The 17,393-nt window shown below is 42.0% G+C and overlaps 1 protein-coding gene across 2 annotated transcripts in view; it reads left to right on the forward strand.

Moving 5' to 3' along the window:
• Tubgcp4 (tubulin gamma complex component 4) overlaps nucleotides 1-17,393 on the forward strand; it is a 28,892-nt gene that overhangs the window by 9,202 nt on the left and 2,297 nt on the right. Inside the window, exons 7-17 of one of the 2 annotated variants that reach the window (XM_034494456.2) lie at nucleotides 3,554-3,755; nucleotides 4,454-4,619; nucleotides 4,795-4,919; nucleotides 8,336-8,386; nucleotides 8,732-8,837; nucleotides 9,954-10,061; nucleotides 10,386-10,527; nucleotides 13,139-13,316; nucleotides 14,886-15,020; nucleotides 16,333-16,449; nucleotides 17,059-17,198. In XM_034494456.2, coding sequence (XP_034350347.1) covers nucleotides 3,554-3,755; nucleotides 4,454-4,619; nucleotides 4,795-4,919; nucleotides 8,336-8,386; nucleotides 8,732-8,837; nucleotides 9,954-10,061; nucleotides 10,386-10,527; nucleotides 13,139-13,316; nucleotides 14,886-15,020; nucleotides 16,333-16,449; nucleotides 17,059-17,198 — 1,470 coding nt within the window. The remainder of the gene's footprint in view (nucleotides 1-3,553; nucleotides 3,756-4,453; nucleotides 4,620-4,794; nucleotides 4,920-8,335; nucleotides 8,387-8,731; nucleotides 8,838-9,953; nucleotides 10,062-10,385; nucleotides 10,528-13,138; nucleotides 13,317-14,885; nucleotides 15,021-16,332; nucleotides 16,450-17,058; nucleotides 17,199-17,393) is intronic. The other variant, XM_034494457.2, reaches the window with a different exon arrangement.

A 17,393-nucleotide genomic window follows, 5' to 3' on the forward strand; every position in this document is an offset into this window, starting at 1 on the left:
ACTTGACCGGCATCTCCTCCTTTAGGTTAGGGGAATTTTCCTCTATGATTTTGTTGAAAATGCTGTCTATGCCTTTGACTTTGATTTTTTCTCTTTCCTCTGTTTATATTATTTTTAGATTTGGTCTTTTCATCATGTCCCAGATTCCTGGTTGTTTTGTGCCAGGAGTTTTTCAGATTAACATTTTCTTTGACCAAGGAATTTATTTCTTCTATCTTGTCTTCCATGCCTGAAATTCTCTCTTCTGTCTCTTGTATTCTCTCAGTGAGGCTTGTCTCTGAGGTTCCTGTTCAAGTTCCTACATTTTTTGTTTCCAGATTTCCCTCAGTTTGGGTTTTCTTTATTGATTCTATTTCCATTTTCATGTCTTGCATGGTTTTATTTATTTCCTTACACTGTTCGTTTGTGTCTCCATAGATATCTTTTTTTAAAATTGGATATTTTCTTTATTTACATTTCAAATGTTATCCCATCTCCAGGTCTCTCCTCCAGAACCCCCTATCTTATCCTCCCCCACCACCACCACCCACCCATCCACCTACTCCTGCCTTCTTGCCCTGGCATTCCCCTACACTAGGTCATCAAACCCCCTCAGGCCCAAGGGCTGCTCCTCCCACTTATGTCCAACAAGGCCACGTATGTAGCCAGAGCCATGGGTCCCTCCATATGTACTCTTTGGTTGGTGGTCCAGTCCCTGGGAGCTCTGGGGAGTCTGGCCAGTTAACACTGTTGCTCCCCCCATGGGGCTGCAGACCCCATCAGCTCCTTCAGTCCCTTCTCCAACTCCTCCATCGGGGACTCCGCACTCAGTCCAATGGTTGGCTGCAAGCATCTGCCTCTGTATTTGTCAGGCTCTGGCAGAGCCTCTCGGGAGACAGCTATATCAGGCTCCCATCAGCAAGCACTTCCCGGCATCTGTGCTAGTGTCTGGGTTTGGTGGTTTTTATCTGGGATGGATCCCCAGGTGGGACAGTCTTTGGATAGCCTTTCCTTCTGTCCCTGCTCCACACTTTATCTCTCCATAGATTTCTTTCAGGGATTTAATTCATTTCCTCTTTAGTGACCTTTATCATATTCATATAGGCCATTTGAAGGTCTTTTTCTTGTGATTCATCTATGTTGCAATACAGGGCCTGCTGTGGGTAGTTAGGCTCTAGTAAAGATATATTGTCCTGGCTGTTACTGTGTTTTCATACTGGTATCTAGGTATCTGGGCTTGGGAAGATTATAATTCTAGGTACTGATATCTGGTCTTGTCTTTGTTGAGTGGGTGTTTTGTTCTTTGGTTTCTGCTTCTTCTCTGGTTCTTAAGAGTGTGGTGGCTGTGTGTTGTCTGGTAGAAAAATCTTCTGGGGTCCTGATTGTTGTGGCCACTAGGGGTTCCAGATAAGATGTGACTCTAAATATTGGGAGCTGACACTTAGGAAAGGGAATTGGCTGGGGAAGGGACTGAGGGGCTTCAGCAGGCTCTGCCTAGTCCCCTAGGAATGGTGGCAGAGAGTGAGGAGAGTCCACAGCAGGTCTGTCTGCTACAGAGCTGGAGGTGAGACTGGGCGATTGGATATGGAGGAATAGAGGGAGAGCAAAGATCTGGAGTTAGCCTACTCACTTCCTAGTTAGTGCCTGTGGGTTCCCAAGGGAGTGCCTGCTGGAGTTGGGCTGGGATAAAGCGAGTGGGGGAGGGAGGTTAGGAGACAAAGGTCTGTGTAAACTAAAGGAGATGGGGATGGAGGGCAAAGGAGGCTGATGCAGGTGTTCCACTACAGAGCTGGGGGTGAGACTGGGGATTGGATTTGTAAGAGCAAAGGGAGAGGTTAGCCTACCTGCTTCCCTGGCCAGAGTACTATTTAATTGTTTGATTTTAATAAAGAATTTCCTTTGAGTTTTGTACTTTAAATAGTAGACTAAAGTTCTATTTCCTTTTCCCACCGCTCTCATTTTGAAAAATATCAATCTTACAAAGAAATTAAATGTAAAGCACTTGATTATCCTTTAATTTTACCGACTGTTAACATTTTGCCTAATCCGTCTTTTTTCTTTCTCCTGTATGCATGTGAAGTATGTACACACACGTCTTCCAGTTTTGTTGTTGGGACATTAGAGAGTAGCTGCAGATATCCTCACTTAACTCCTAAATAGTTAGCCTATGTCTCTTTAGAAGTGAGGCATTCTCTCTTTTTAAATATGACCTCAATACCGTATTATTCACCAAAAAATTAATATGATACTTAAAGAATATTTTGAGATTTCTCCATTTGTTCCCCCAAAAGTCTAGTATAGCTGTTCTGTTTTTCACAATCCAGAATCTAGTACATTTTTATATGTTGCATTTAGTTATGTCTTTTTAAGTCTATCTCTCTATTCTGGCCTCTTTTCATTTTCTTGATGTGCGTGTGTGTGCGTGTTTAGTTTTTTAATTCAGAGTCTCAGTCAACAGCCTAGACCCTCCTTGAACTCATAGTGATCCTCCTGCCTCATCCTTCAATTGCTGGAATTACAGGCATGAGCCCTCATGTTCCTGAGCTTTTTAAAGTCTCCTTCAGTTTGAAACAGCTCCCTAGAGTAGAATAGATAGCTCAGTGGTTAGGAGCAATTACTGCTTTTCTCAGGACATGGTTCAGTTCTCAGCACCCACATGGCAACTCACAACTATCTGTAACTGCAGCTCTAGTAGGATTAGTCACCTCTCTTTCACAGGTACATGTACCCAGGTTGACACACATACAAAAGCACACATATACATAAAATAGAAAAAAATTTTAAAAACCTTTAGAACTGTGAGACAGCTTCCCTTTTGTTGTTTTCTGTGATGATAACACTCAGGAACTCTTAAACACTTGTCTGTTGGATACCCACAGTTTAAACTTTTCTGATTCCTTCTTCCTGATTAGATTCGGGTTAAACATTTTTAGCAAGAAGACTACATGCATGACATTGTGTCAGAAAGTAAGTTTATCCCATGATACTTCTGTGGAGTTGATAATGTATCCGTCAGGTTTCTCTGTTGCAAAGATACCTTTATCTCTTCATAATGAATATGCCCTCTGGCCACCCTTCAGGACCTCGATATCCATTCCCCAACTACCTTCCTGCATTTTATTTTATTTTGGTTTCTGCATTTTACTGACAAATCTGTTTTTTTGTCAACCTGTTATTCATATATTGAATCTTTTTCCCTATGCAGTTCCAAGAAAAATAAAGTCAAGGCTATGTTCAGCAAAAAGTGACTCCGTTACATCTACTTATATAAGACTCATTAGTTTTGGATCTTACACAAAGAACAAAATTATTTTTCCTAAAAAAATATTTCCTGAGTTTAATCAAGTATATAGTACAGGTTAGACTTAAGTCTATACTTACGTATGAAAGTTTAATCAGTCTGTCTAAGCAATAGAATTATCACAGTTATCTTTATCTTGTCTCTTCCATGATTCACTCACTAAACTATCAAGCTTCTGTCTGTCCTATCAAAATTTCAAACATGATTTCTGGCCGTGGTGAGTCTCAGTATTCTAAGTAGACTGGTAAAGCTCTTGCTTCCTTCTCTTCTCAGAATCCTGGCTGTATGCCATGGAGTTATGTATAAACAGCTCTCGGCCTGGATGCTGCATGGACTCCTTTTGGACCAGCATGAAGAGTTCTTCATCAAACAGGGTCCATCTTCTGGTAATATCAGTGCCCAGCTGGAAGAGGATGAAGAGGATCTGGGCATTGGAGGCCTGACAGGAAAACAACTGAGAGAACTGCAGGACTTGGTGAGGACACAGCAGGAAGCCCAGGGCAGCCACCAGTCAGGAACACCTGCACCCAACTCACCTGCCAACCCTGGCTCATCACAGCCTGGCTGCCTTCCATGAGTGGAGTGGTTAGAAACATGGGGCCTTCTCTTAAGTTAAAGACTACAAAATGCAAGTGATTTTGAAATCCTTGTTTCTCCTTTCCACATTACATGCTCTTACAAGTTTAGTGATGAGTTTTATATTTTAAAACTCAGTGCTAGGCTGAGGGATTGATTCTATTGGCCAAAGTGCTTGTGTAAATGTGAGGACCTGGGTTCAAATTCCAAGAGCCCATATAAAAGCCAGATGCTGTATACTGTGAACACCTGTAATCTCAGTGCTCCTGCAGAGAGATGGGAGGCAGAAATAGGAGCATCTCTGGAAGCCTGAAGGCTAGCTAGCTTAACATACACAGCAGAACAACAAGGAGACCTGGTCTCAGGGAAGATGTGAGGATAGCACACGTGTGCCACACTGACATACACAAAGGTAAATTAAAAGATAAGAACTTAGTCTTTTCTGCCGTGCCAGTATTCTCCATGGAAAAGTAATACATTTCCAGTGCTGGTGATTTAAGAATTGTAACTTCACATTTCCACCCTGTTTACCAATAACACAGATCATGGGTTGCGAGTTAGGATCATACTTCCCTGACAGGTTATTTTCTTCACCAGCGCCTAATTGAGGAAGAGAACATGCTGGCCCCATCTCTGAAGCAGTTTTCCCTGAGGGTAGAGATTTTACCATCCTACATTCCAGTGAGAGTTGCTGAAAAAATCCTCTTTGTTGGAGAGTCTGTCCAGATGTTTGAGAATCAAAATGTGAACCTGACAAGGAAAGGTAAGAACACTCTTGCTCTGTTGGTCACATCCTCAGAAGCTCTTCATCTGTAACACCGGCGCCAAGCATGCTGGGTTAGTGTGGCTGATGACAGCCACGGACTGCTGTAGCAAAACAGCTCTGATAGATTTGCCTGGGCCACTCCTGTCTGATGGTCATGTGTCATACTCCACAGGGTCCATCTTGAAAAACCAGGAGGACACTTTCGCTGCCGAGTTGCACCGGCTCAAGCAGCAGCCACTCTTCAGCCTGGTGGCTTTTGAACAGGTGGTAGACCGGATCCGTAGCACTGTGGCCGAGGTCTGTGTTCTGTCTTATACTGTTCCAGAAGAAAAGAGTCTGCAGAACGCTGAAGGGCAAGGGGGAGGGAGCAAGCGATCAATCCATCTATAGGGCTGGAGAGATGGCTCAGTGGTTAAGAGCACTGGATTCGACTTAGCTTCAATTCCCAGGACCCACATAGTGGCTCTCAACCATCTGTAACTCCAGTTCTAGGAGATCCAGTGTCCTCCTCTGACTTCTAAAGGCACTAGGCAGACATATTGATACAGACAATCATTTAGGCAAACACCCTCACACATGAAAATAAATAAGTAAAAGAACATCTGTTTTTCAGGTAGAAATGGAACGTCCACTGGTGTGTGGGTTTTTTGGTTTTTTTGTTTGTTTGTTTGTTTTTGGTTTTTTTTGTTTTGTTTTGTTTTGAGACAGGGTTTCTCTGTGTAGTCCTGGCTGTCCTGGAACTCACTCTGTAGACCAGGCTGGCCTCGAACTCAGAAATCCACCTGCCTCTGCCTCCCAAGTGCTGGGATTTAAGGCATGCGCCACCACTGCCCGGCTCATTGGTATGTTTTAATCACTGATTAAAGGGAAGTCTCAGTTTAATTTCTAACACTCATGAATTTGGGTGAGGAAAAGCTTTGTGTCTATGTGTGTTTTAGTATCGACCATGTATTTCACTTGTACACGGTAGTCTTAGGAGGAAAGCCACGCACACAGGATGGTGGTCCTGGCCCTTGAAACAAGTGGGAAGGTCTGAGTAGGGATTCTAGGTACTGGTACTTCTTAAGCTGAGGGTGCTTATATTGATTGATATGTTCACTGTGAACTTCAAGGTGTAAGCTTGTGATTTATTTGTTTTTTTGTGTAGTAGTCACTACTTTGACAATAAGGTTTTAAAATTTTGGATATCTAAGAGAAAAACTCTTGTATCTAAAGGTTTTTATTATTTATATAGAGACATGGTAATGCTGATTTATTGCTGGCTAATCTTACACATTGCCCTCAGCTCTGTGTAACTAACCTTTTTTTTTAAGGTTTATTTATTTTATTTATGTGAATACACTGTCGCTCTCTTCAGACACACCAGAAGAGGGCATCGGATCCCATTACAGATGGTTGTGAGCCACTATGTGGTTGCTGGGAATTGAACTCAGGATCTCTAGAAGAGCAGTCAGTGCTCTTAACCTCTGAGCCATCTCTTCAATCCCTGGGTAACTAACTTAATTCTGAGTTTTGATACTATAAATTTCTTATGTACTAAAGATGACATCAACTGAAAATAACAAGTGTTTTACCACATTTCTTCTAATGTTTAACATGACCCCCCATACATTGTTCTAGAATCTTTATTGATACAGTAGGCAGGTGGGCTTTGTTTGTATAAATTGTGTCAAACAGCAGAGGTAATATTGGACATCTCTGATTTCCTGATGCAGAGAATTCATGCATTACTATGACATTTCCTGTAGGCTTCTAGAAGGAAGTTTAATAAGTATTCTCTTCTGAGTTAACTGATTGTATCCTATGTCAGTTTTACCAGTTGCCCCTGTTGCTGGAGAGCATTCTTGCCTTGAATCCATTTCATAAAGTTTTTATATCCGTATGCATTAGTTAAGAAAGATGATTGTCTGTCTCATTCTTGGGTAGTTTTTACATAAGCTTTATAAAAATGGGTTAGGTAGCTGCTTTTGTTCCTTTTCTTTTTGTATGTTAAAAACAGTCTATATTAGTAATTGTTACTGAAAGTTTGAACTTACTTGAAATGATTGAAGCTAGGCTTTCTTAGGAAGCAAAACTTTACTGGTTGAGTATGTTTTAAAACTAAACTACCATAAAATTTCTTCTTGTAACAATTTTGATAACTGTAGCTTTGGAACTTGACTATTTCAGGTTGATTTAATTTTTAAAAATATTTGCTATTTTAAAACATATCTATAAATATGTTTTGTTTTGTTTACTTAAATTTTGTCTTTTAAAAATTATTTTGTGGCCTGTCAGTGGTAGCATTCAGTAGGCAGAGGTAAGTAGATCTCTGCGTTTGAGGCCAGCTTGGTCTATAGAACAATAGCCAGGGCTACACAGAGAACCCCTGCCTAGAAGTTAACTAATTAATTAATTAATTGTGTGTGGTGTGTGCGCGCCTGTGCATACCACCAGAGATTAGTTTCAGATATCTCCTGTTTTCACTCTCTACCTTGCTTGTTAGGACAGCATCTTTCTGAACCAAGAGCACACCAGTTAGGATAGCCTGGCTGGCCAGTGAGCCCCCAGCTTCTCTCTGTTTTGCGGTCTCCCACCACTGTGTTATAGGCATGAGCCACTGCACTCAGCTTTTACATAGATCCATATGCTTGCTTAGAAAGATTTTTGATCACTGAGCGAAACATCTTACTAGCCCTAGTTTTTCTCATTATTTAGTCTTACTAGACTTTTATTAAGATTAATAAACTAGTTTGAACCTGCTTTTTCCCCTTAATTTAAAGCATACTAACTTATACATTAAAAATTATATATAAATGGAAAATCACATATTATTTCAATGCATAGATAAGTTGTATGATTTTTTTTTACATGTATGGGTGTTATACCTGCATGCATATCTGTGCATTACATGCCTGGCTGGTGCCCTCAGAGGCCAGATGAGGATGCCAGATTCCCTGGAATTGGAGTTCCAGATGGTTGTGATCCACCTTGTAGGTGCTGGGAATCAAACTCAGGTTCACTGGGAGATTAACCACTGTTCTTAACTGATAAGCTCCAGTTCTTTTTAAAAACAAAACAAAAAACAAAAATGAGATTGCTGCATTTTCAAGGCTAGCCTGGAGTTAGTGGTCATCTTCCTGCTATGCTATAGCTTCCCAGTGCTGCTCTGGTGGGTGTGTACCAGAAAGCCTAGATTTCCATTTTAATTTTTCTAAGTCATGAACTAATGGAGAATTTTAGCCAATGCTTTTTCTGCATCTCCAGGAACCCAGATGTTTTTGTTTTTTTTTTTTTTTTTTCTATTAAGTTTAATGTAGTAAGTTACACTAGTGCTTTTTTGAGACAGCGTTTCCTATGTAGAGACTCTTCCTGTTCTGGAACTCACTATATAGATTAGGCTGGCCTTGAACTCAACAGAGATCCTCCTACCTCTGCTTCCCAGATGCTGGAATTTAAGGCATGAGCTACCATGCTTGGCTACAGTCATGCATTTTCAAAAGCTGATTGAGATAAAATTCACATAAGTATTCAACTGTGTAGGCATTTAAAAATGGTATTCAGTCCAGTGGCTTTTAATTTCACAGAGTTGTGTGTGTGTGGCTATTACCATTAATTTCAGGACATTTTTATCTCACATAGGTTTTGTTTCTAACTGTCCATCTGCTTACTCCTAGGGTTAGCTGAACATGGGTTCACTGTAACGGACTGTTGTGTTTTGTATCTCATCACAGCACCTCTGGAAGCTAATGGTGGAAGAGTCAGATTTACTGGGTCAGCTGAAGGTAATAACTGATACTCTTTTAAATTCTGAAATGATTCTGGAAAGCATTCTTACCTAGTCTTCCTCAGTAGATTCATTTGTTTCTTACTCAAGTGGGGAAAAAATATTCTGTGCTACAAGACTTTTGTTCTCTAAAGATTCAAGCTTACTTTCTTCTGTTGTGATGTAAACACCATCAAACACAGAGTCTTCCTGCTTTGAGAGGCTGTTCTATATGTCTCTTTAAAATGTCAAGCCTGTATCCTTCACACTGCTAGTATCAGCCTCTCTGTGTCTAATTCCTTTGGGGTAGTAAGGGCCTCCAGGCTCTGATTTACTGAATTGTACATTGAAATTCTTTCCTCAGATCATTAAAGACTTTTACCTTCTGGGACGAGGAGAGCTGTTCCAGGCCTTCATTGACACAGCTCAACACATGTTAAAAACACCACCCACTGCAGTAACAGAGCATGGTAATTTTCCTATGGCCCTGAGAGTAAAGTTTGCTCAAGGTGCAGGATGTTTCTTAGCTGATGTTGTGTGTTGCATGTTTGCCTGCAGAGGCCAGAAGAGGGAGGACTTGAGTCACAAGCATTTGTGAGTTGCCTGGATGGATGCTTGGAAGAGAATCTAGGTCCTCTGAAGGAGCAACCAATGCTTTTTTTTTTTTTTTTTTAGATTTAATTTTTGTGTGTACGCTTGCTTGAATGTATGTATGTATGTATATATGTATATATGTATGTATACCTTGTGTGCAGTTCCTAGAGGACAGAAGAGGGCACTGGGTCCTCTGAGACTGGAGTTACAGAAAGTTGTGAGCTGCCATGTCCTGAAAAAGCAGAGTGCTCTTAACCATCTCTGTAGCCCAAAGCCAATGTTCTTAATTACCAGTGCACCAGCCCCACAAACCTATTTTTATTTTGTAAATAACAGAGACCTAACCTCAGAAAGCCTAGTTAGAAAATAATTTGCAGTTATATCTAAAGCTACCTTATGCTTGGGGTATAACTGGGTCTCAGAACAACCAAAGTGAAGGACTTCAGTACTTTCCATACTTTTCTCCTTATCCTGACGACTCTCCAAGACATCAGTAGCAGCCCAGCCTGGCCTCTAGAAGCAAATTAAAGAAATCTAGTGAAGTGCTTTGTTTTAATTGGCCATCCCAGATCAACATGGCTATTACTCTTAACAGTGAAGAAGTCAGGGTTGGGATATGCCTCTTTCAGCAAGTGTCTTCCCCTTGGTCAGTTTAATGGGCACCCCCATTCAAGCACAGAAGAGAATAATATAATAAGGATCTGAGCCAAGACAAAGGAAATGGGAGGGAAAGTGGAGGGCCTTGATTGTTTAAATCAAGTCTATAAACAAATCAGCCAAAATGTAGTTAACTCAGCTGTCATAACCTATTAGACATGCTGTGTCTCCAAGAATTGAGTGTTGCCAGCCCCACTGACACTATAGGAACTGCACTGAGGGGAGGATTCTCTCAGAATTGTCAGCAACATAGAGGAGGTCTTAATGCTATCAGGCAGAAGCCAGAGATGCCCTGACCCTGACCCATGCTGTTGCTCTCATGTGCTTTCTTGAAGATGTGAATGTGGCCTTTCAACAGTCAGCACACAAGGTGTTGCTAGATGATGACAACCTTCTCCCTCTGTTGCACTTGACGATTGAGTATCATGGAAAGGACCACAAAGGTTTGCAATTCTCTGATTGTTTCCTCTCTGCAACTTCTGGTCTTTATTATCCCTCCACAGAAACTGCATAATTTCAGACTGTAGAAATCACCTAGTCTAGTACTCCAATTTTGTACAGGTACAAAGGTAATTCCAGAAAGGTTTAGGTGCTCCAATGTTGTTTTTGAGATGTGTGTATATTTTTCTCTAAAACACCTCTCAGGAAAAGCTCTCGCAGGATTATTGCCTCTCAGTGCTGCTTTTCAGCACTGCTGTAGTCTCCTTTTGTACATAATTCACCTTCTCTCTCTGATTCTAATTAACGAGGTTGTCTTCTTTACGTAGCAGATGCCACCCAGCCAAGAGAAGTGCCCTCTCGGGAGACATCCCCCCGGGAGGCTCCTTCTTCCGGCTGGGCTGCCCTAGGACTTTCCTACAAAGTACAGTGGCCGCTACACATTCTCTTCACCCCAGCTGTCCTGGAAAAGTGAGTATTTCTGAGTTTCTCCCAAATAAATATTCCCCTTGTTGCATCCAAGGGGAAAAGTGAGTGAACAAGAAGAGTAAGATTGACAGAAGCAAGCCGTGTGTCCAGCTGGTCTCTACACAAGAAGGCCAAAGGTTGCAGACTCAGCCTGTCTTCAGGAGCTAGACACGTATCTAGTTTGTTTTCTTTTACTATGAAAAAGCAACTGCTAAAAAGCAACTTGGGAGGAAAGGGCTTATTTGGTGTATATGTGTGGACAGCAGTTCTTCATTGAGGGCAGTCAGTATAGGAATTCAAGCAGGAGCAGAGGCAGAAACCAGAGGAATGCTTCTTACTGGCTTGCTCCTCAGTTTGCTTTCTTACACATCCCAGATCCATCTGTCCAGGTATGGTATCACCCACAGTGGCTGGGCCATTCCACATCAATCATCAATCAAGAATGATGAAGGCAGTTCACATTAGTAAGTGAGGTGATAGCCATGAGACAATATGGAATGGTAAGGACTTGAACAAATGGGAAGGCATATAGCCACTTAGAATCAATTAGACTAGAAATAACTCATTTTGTAAAGGGAGGACCTGAGTTTGAATTCCCAGAATGCATCTGAAGCTGAGTATGACCATGCCTTGTAATCATTTCTATTATGAGATAGGAAGTAGACACAAGAGAATATCAGTAAGTCTACAAGCCAGTCAGTTTGGCATACAAAGAGGCAAACAGCAAAAAGACACTGTCTCACACAGGGTGTAAGGGGAGGTCTGGTTTGGTATCTACATGAGTGCCATAGCATATGCCCACCTGCATTCACTTCACACACACACACAAATGACACATTTTAACATTATTTTTATGTGGGTGTATGTCTGCACACATGTATGCTGGCACCCATGGAGACCACAACTAGAGTTGCATGCAGTTGTAAGGCACCCAGTATAAGTGCTAGGAACTGAATTCAGCAAGTGATCTTAGCCACTGAGCCATCTCTCTAGCCCCAGACTTTGAGAGAAGTCTCTATATACAGCTTTGGCTGTTCTGGAACTCACTATGTAGACCAGGCTGACCTCAAACTCAGAGATCTGCCTGCCTCTGCTTTCCAAGCCCTGGGATTAAAGGCTTGTACCACCATACCCAGCACAGACATGTTTTAATTGACAAATAAGCAATTGTAGTTTGTTATTTGTAGACTAGTTTGTGGCCTTTGGAATATGAAGACTCGGGTGTGATACTAAATTCTGGTACTTGACTCTTCCCATCAGTTCTTAGAAGACCTTTCTCCCTGGTTTTTATGATTTACTGCTCATGATGTTAATGCACTTGGGACCCTTATATAAATTAGGTTTCTGCTGTGGTGAAAACTATACCCAGAAACAAAGGCTTGAGCATATAGCATCAGGAAGGAAAGTCAAAGCAGGAACCGGAGGCAGGAACTGAAGCAGAGATCATGGAGGAGTGCTGCTTCACTGGCTTGTTGCTCATGGCTCATCCAGCTTGTTTTTATACTACTTAGAACTACTGCACCGAGATGGTACTGCACTGTGGGCTGGACCCTACCACATCAGTCACTAATCAAGAAAATGCCCCCACAGACTTGTTGAAAGGCTACTCATAAGGAGACATTTCCTCAGTTGAGCCTCCCTCTTCACAGATGACCCTAGCTTATGTCAATTTTACTACAAATGAGCCAGCACAGTCCTTTTACCTCCAGGGAAAGACAGCCAAGGTAGGGCAGTGGGATGAGGGGCTAGACCAGGATTCAGTGTGGGCCATCATTTGATGCTTTGATTATAATCTTGTCCCTTGGAATGAACATCTGCCCAGTGCATGGTGGGACAGGATATCCTCAGGAAGGAGATGAGAAAAGCACACTGCACTCTGAGAAAGGATAAGGAAACCATTCTCACTGTGGTTACAAGAGTAAGGAAAAGACCATCTCTTTGAGCCTACCTCTCTCTAGCCTCCTCGTTCTTCCTAGCTCACCTATTGTTTTAGAATATACAGAAGAGCGCAGAAGCAGGAAAAGATGAGGCTGATGCAAGGAAAAGATTCTGCAGCAGGTTCAGAACTCACAGTCCAGCTAGACAAGATGGACAGACCTGGTTAGAGACTCCAAAACTTGGCCACTCACAGTCCCTTCACCTCCTTGTTTGATGTGGGCTTTGCTTAATATTTAATATTGCTTAAAAATAATGCTTTTAATATTTAATAAAATAAACATATTTTAATACTTATTTACTATTTTACTATTTTGATAAAATATTCTAATATTTAATATTATCTTACTATTTAAGACATTTTAGTATTTAATGTTTTTGTGTGCACATGTGTGATGTATATGGGGAGGGGGTGTGTGATATGAGTGACTGACTGCAGGGTTAAAAGGACATTGGATGTCCTCTCTCATGGTCCACCTTATTCCCTTGTGACAGGCTCTTACTGAGGCTTATTCTGCTGTTCAACTGAAATTCATTGCATTTTTCTCTGCTATCTAATTTACTGCATAAATACACTATTCTTGTCACTCACTAGAGAGGTGACAGTCCTAAGTCTGTTGCGTATGTGAGGGGGTGGAGTTGGAATAAGGTGTGTATCTCAGTGACACTTCTTTCATAGGTACAATGTTGTTTTTAAGTACTTACTGAGTGTGCGCCGTGTCCAAGCTGAACTGCAGCACTGCTGGGCGCTCCAGATGCAGCGCAAGCACCTCAGATCTAACCAGACAGACGCAGTCAAGTGGCGCCTAAGAAATCATATGGCTTTCTTGGTGGACAATCTTCAGTACTATCTCCAGGTGTGTTCTGAGCAGTGGATGGAAGAGGTGGGAAAAGCAGCCTAGAAAGCAGAGAAGGGTCTGCTGTTCTATATCTGGTAAAGTGCCACAGATGGAGAAAACTGAGTAGTTCTTTCCCTAGGTATGTGGCTTGGCATTTTAAGTGGAAATAAATAGGTAAAGGGAATGTATATGATGTATATGAGCAATGCACTAATTGCTGACACGACTCTGTTCTGAAATTCTCAGACACGGCCAACCCTTTGACATCATCAATTAAAAAGTTCATATCAAAGAACCATGGAATAACCCCTACCGCCAATGCCTGGCCAAAAAAAAAAAAAAAAAAATCTTAGAATCTTTTGACTAATTTTATAACTTTGTATTGTTCCTTGGCTATGCATATCTCATACCTATCATTGAGTACATGTTGGACAAGCGTGCTATTGCTGACTAAGTCAGTGGAAGGGACAAGGCACGAGTGGATTACACTGGGGTAGGGAAGAGTGATCTGCAAAGACATTTGAAACTATTAAGAATTACACACTCGCCGGGCAGTGGTGTCGCACGCCTTTAATCCCAGCACTTGGGAGGCAGAGGCAGGCAGATTTCTGAGTTCAAGGCTAGCCTGGTCTACAGAGTGAGTTCCAGGACAGCCAAAGCTACACAGAAAAACCCTGTCTCGAAAAAACAAAACAAAACAAAACAAAAAAAGACACACTCATGGAGCTAGAAAGATGATTTAGCAGTTAAAAGCGCTAACTGCACTTGCCGAGGACCTAGGTTTGTTTCCTAGCATCCACATGGTGGCTCCAACCATCTGCAACTCTAATCCCAAATGATCTTAACATCCTCTTCTGGCATCTGTGGCACCAGGTGTGTATGTACCACATACACACAAGCAAAACACATTTTTTTTTTTTTTTTAAATTAGCAACTGTGACTGGGAATGTAGGTCAGTTGGTAGAGTACTTCCATAGCATTCAGGAAGGGTTTGAGCTCAGGCACTGCAAAATGTCAGGTGTGGTGACACCAGCCTGTAATTCTAACATTTCAGAGATGAAAGCAAGAGGATCAGAAATTCAAGGTCATTCTTGGCTATGCAACGAGTTTCAGGCCAGCCTGGGCTACATGAGACCCTGTCTCAAAAACAGAAATTATACAACCAGTTCTGTTGACACACAACTGTAACATCCATACTTGGAAGTGTCGGGAAGGAGAATTGCAAAGCCTGAGCTGCAGGACCCTGTATCAAAAAAACAAATGGCAGGAAATGGAGTTCAGTGCTACAGCCTTCCCCTGCATACACCGGCCCTAAGCAACACACACACTCTACAAGGCTCAGCATTGAAACATGTCACTGGACAGCCTAAAGTGGTTAGAAGGAAGATGAGGGCTGGTGAGATGGCTCAGTGGGTAAAAGCTGGAGCCACAAAGTCTGATGACCTGGGACCAATCCTGGAAATTTGTCCTTTGCCCTCCACATGTACTCTGTGGCACACACATACTAAAAATAAAAGATGAGAAGAACTGTAAAATAGAACCCTCAGGATGTGCCAGGTGCTAAAAATAGTTTTATCTGTCTATCAGGTAGATGTGCTGGAGTCTCAGTTCTCACAGCTGCTTCAGCAGATCAATTCTACGAGGGACTTTGAAAGCATCCGATTGGCGCACGACCACTTCCTAAGCAATTTGCTGGCCCAGTCCTTTATTTTGCTGAAGCCTGTAAGTAGGAGTGGTTGTTTGCTTAGCCTAATATGTTCCTATAGGCTCTTGGAATTGATGAGAAATGAAACTGTTGTTCAGCACATGTTCAATTCCATTTTTACATTTTCGACAATTCAAACAAAAAGACAGTGTTAAAAGGGAGCTGGAATGTTAAAGGGTAAGGTAAATAGATACAGAAAAATAACTGTTTAACACCTCCACCCCTAAATGACATGCAGAAATTCAGAAATCTCTCTGACTACAGGGAAACAGCAGAGTTCACTTTCTTAGAAATCTGTTGGACCAGGATCAACTAATAATTTGAAAGTTGTTTTCATAGGTACATTGTGTCTATCGCTCTGGGTCTATGTCCATCTACAAGCACACACATTTAACATTTGTGGCACTCAACATTTGACTACGTATTAGAATCATCTGTGACCTTGTGAAAAATCTAAGGCCAGAAAACTCTTAAGTTAAACATGCAGACTGGGGTCTTAGCACCAATAATTGCAAGCATAGAAGCTGGTCCCAATCCCAAGCTGAAAAGTGGGACTCAAATAACCCTATAGTGCTTATACTTTCATCTTTGCAGTGAGCAAGTGGTACTGCACAGGGCACCAACCATAAATGGTATGGGCTTCTTTGTACTATGGCATTTGGGGGCTGTTACTTTCTTCACAAAGAAGCAGTGACTTAAGCAGCTGCCACTCTAAAATACAGTGGAAGGCACTGTGCTTGCATGGCATGGGTGTATCCTTGAGGAAAGGCACATCAGAACAACAAGTCATCATAATTGAAGTCTTTATTGAGTGCTTACTGTATGCAAGGCACTGGGGATACAAAGAGGTATAAGTCATGGCTCTGCCCTTAAGGAGCTCACAATCTAGTTGGAAAACAAGACATGTACATACAAAAGTCAGCAACAGCACAGGTGGCCCAGACATCACCAGTGAACAACACAGATACTACAGCAGAAGTAGGGTGGAGATCACTAAAGGCTGCAGTGGGGAAGGAGCATTTCACAGAGAATGGGGCTTGAACTGTTACTAAAGATATGAGAAATCCCAGGGAACAACACTCAGAGCTCAAAGGCAAGAGCATACTCAGTGGGTCTAAGAAATGATGAGTTAATGGTGACTAGAGCAGAGGTTTTGTGCAGGGAGTCAGAGAAGCCAGCTGTCCTAAGAAGGGATTCTGTATGTTGCTTGGAAGGGCCAGACAGCTTTGAAGGATGTGTGTCTGCTGAGATCAGACATGGGAGGTCAGCTGTTAAAAACTTTTCTCAGAGATTTCTTCATTTCTTAACACCAGCTATATTTTTGGGTAGGTGTTTCACTGCCTGAATGAAATCCTAGATCTCTGTCACAGTTTTTGTTCACTGGTCAGTCAGAACCTGGGTCCACTGGATGAGCGTGGAGCTGCCCAGCTGAGCATTCTCGTGAAGGTGAGTCTGCCTAGCCACTGAAAATACATACCTCCACCCCCACCTATGGAGCAAACAGTCTTTGCTCCAGGTCAGTAAAGCATTTTCCAGAACAGACACAGAAATGACAAGATAAAAAGGTAAAAGCGCTGGTATCCGTGAGTTTTGATGATGATTATAATGTGCTGTCTCACAGTGTTCAGAAATAGTTCAGCCCTGAATAGTTTGTTCAGCCCACCAAGTATGCATTGGCTTTGTGCTCATTTTCTCACATCCCACTTCCGTCCCTGAACCAGCCCTCGATCTCACTTGTAATTATAATATCAGACTATATTTATCTCCTTGTAACAAAGCAAGCTCAAGCTCACTGCAATCCAAGTATGTGATGGAATACATTAATCTTAAACGAGCTGTTAGAAGTTCCTACTAATGAGAAAATACTTTCATGGGAGTCATGCATTTCACGGACATGGTACTAAGAAGTCAAAGTCATTTTAGGAGCCGATAGAAATGGGAATATGGGAAGGCCAGGTGGTCCTGCAAACATTTATTTAAACAAAGCTTTTCCAAAGACCCCCCCCAGGCACCCAGCACTCTGCATGGTCACTGACAGCTTGGGTCTCTCAACAGGGCTTTAGTCGCCAGTCTTCACTCCTGTTCAAGATTCTTTCCAGTGTTCGGAATCACCAGATCAACTCAGATTTGGCTCAGTTACTGCTCCGGCTAGACTATAACAAATATTACACCCAGGCTGGTGGAACTCTGGGCAGGTAGGAACAATCTATGGGGCACTTACTAGGTTTGGAGGAGGGGGTTAATGAACTATAAGACCAAACAAAGTGCAACTCTGCATCATCTCCAGATTGCCCTCATTTTATAAAGGGGTTGGGGGGAGAGGTATGGGAGCAAGGTGATCATGTTCCATTACCGGAATATATTTTCTAGTGAAATTCATCAGCATAGTA

The sequence above is a fragment of the Arvicanthis niloticus genome, chromosome 2 (genome assembly GCF_011762505.2).
Source record: "Arvicanthis niloticus isolate mArvNil1 chromosome 2, mArvNil1.pat.X, whole genome shotgun sequence".
NCBI lineage: Eukaryota > Metazoa > Chordata > Mammalia > Rodentia > Muridae > Arvicanthis > Arvicanthis niloticus.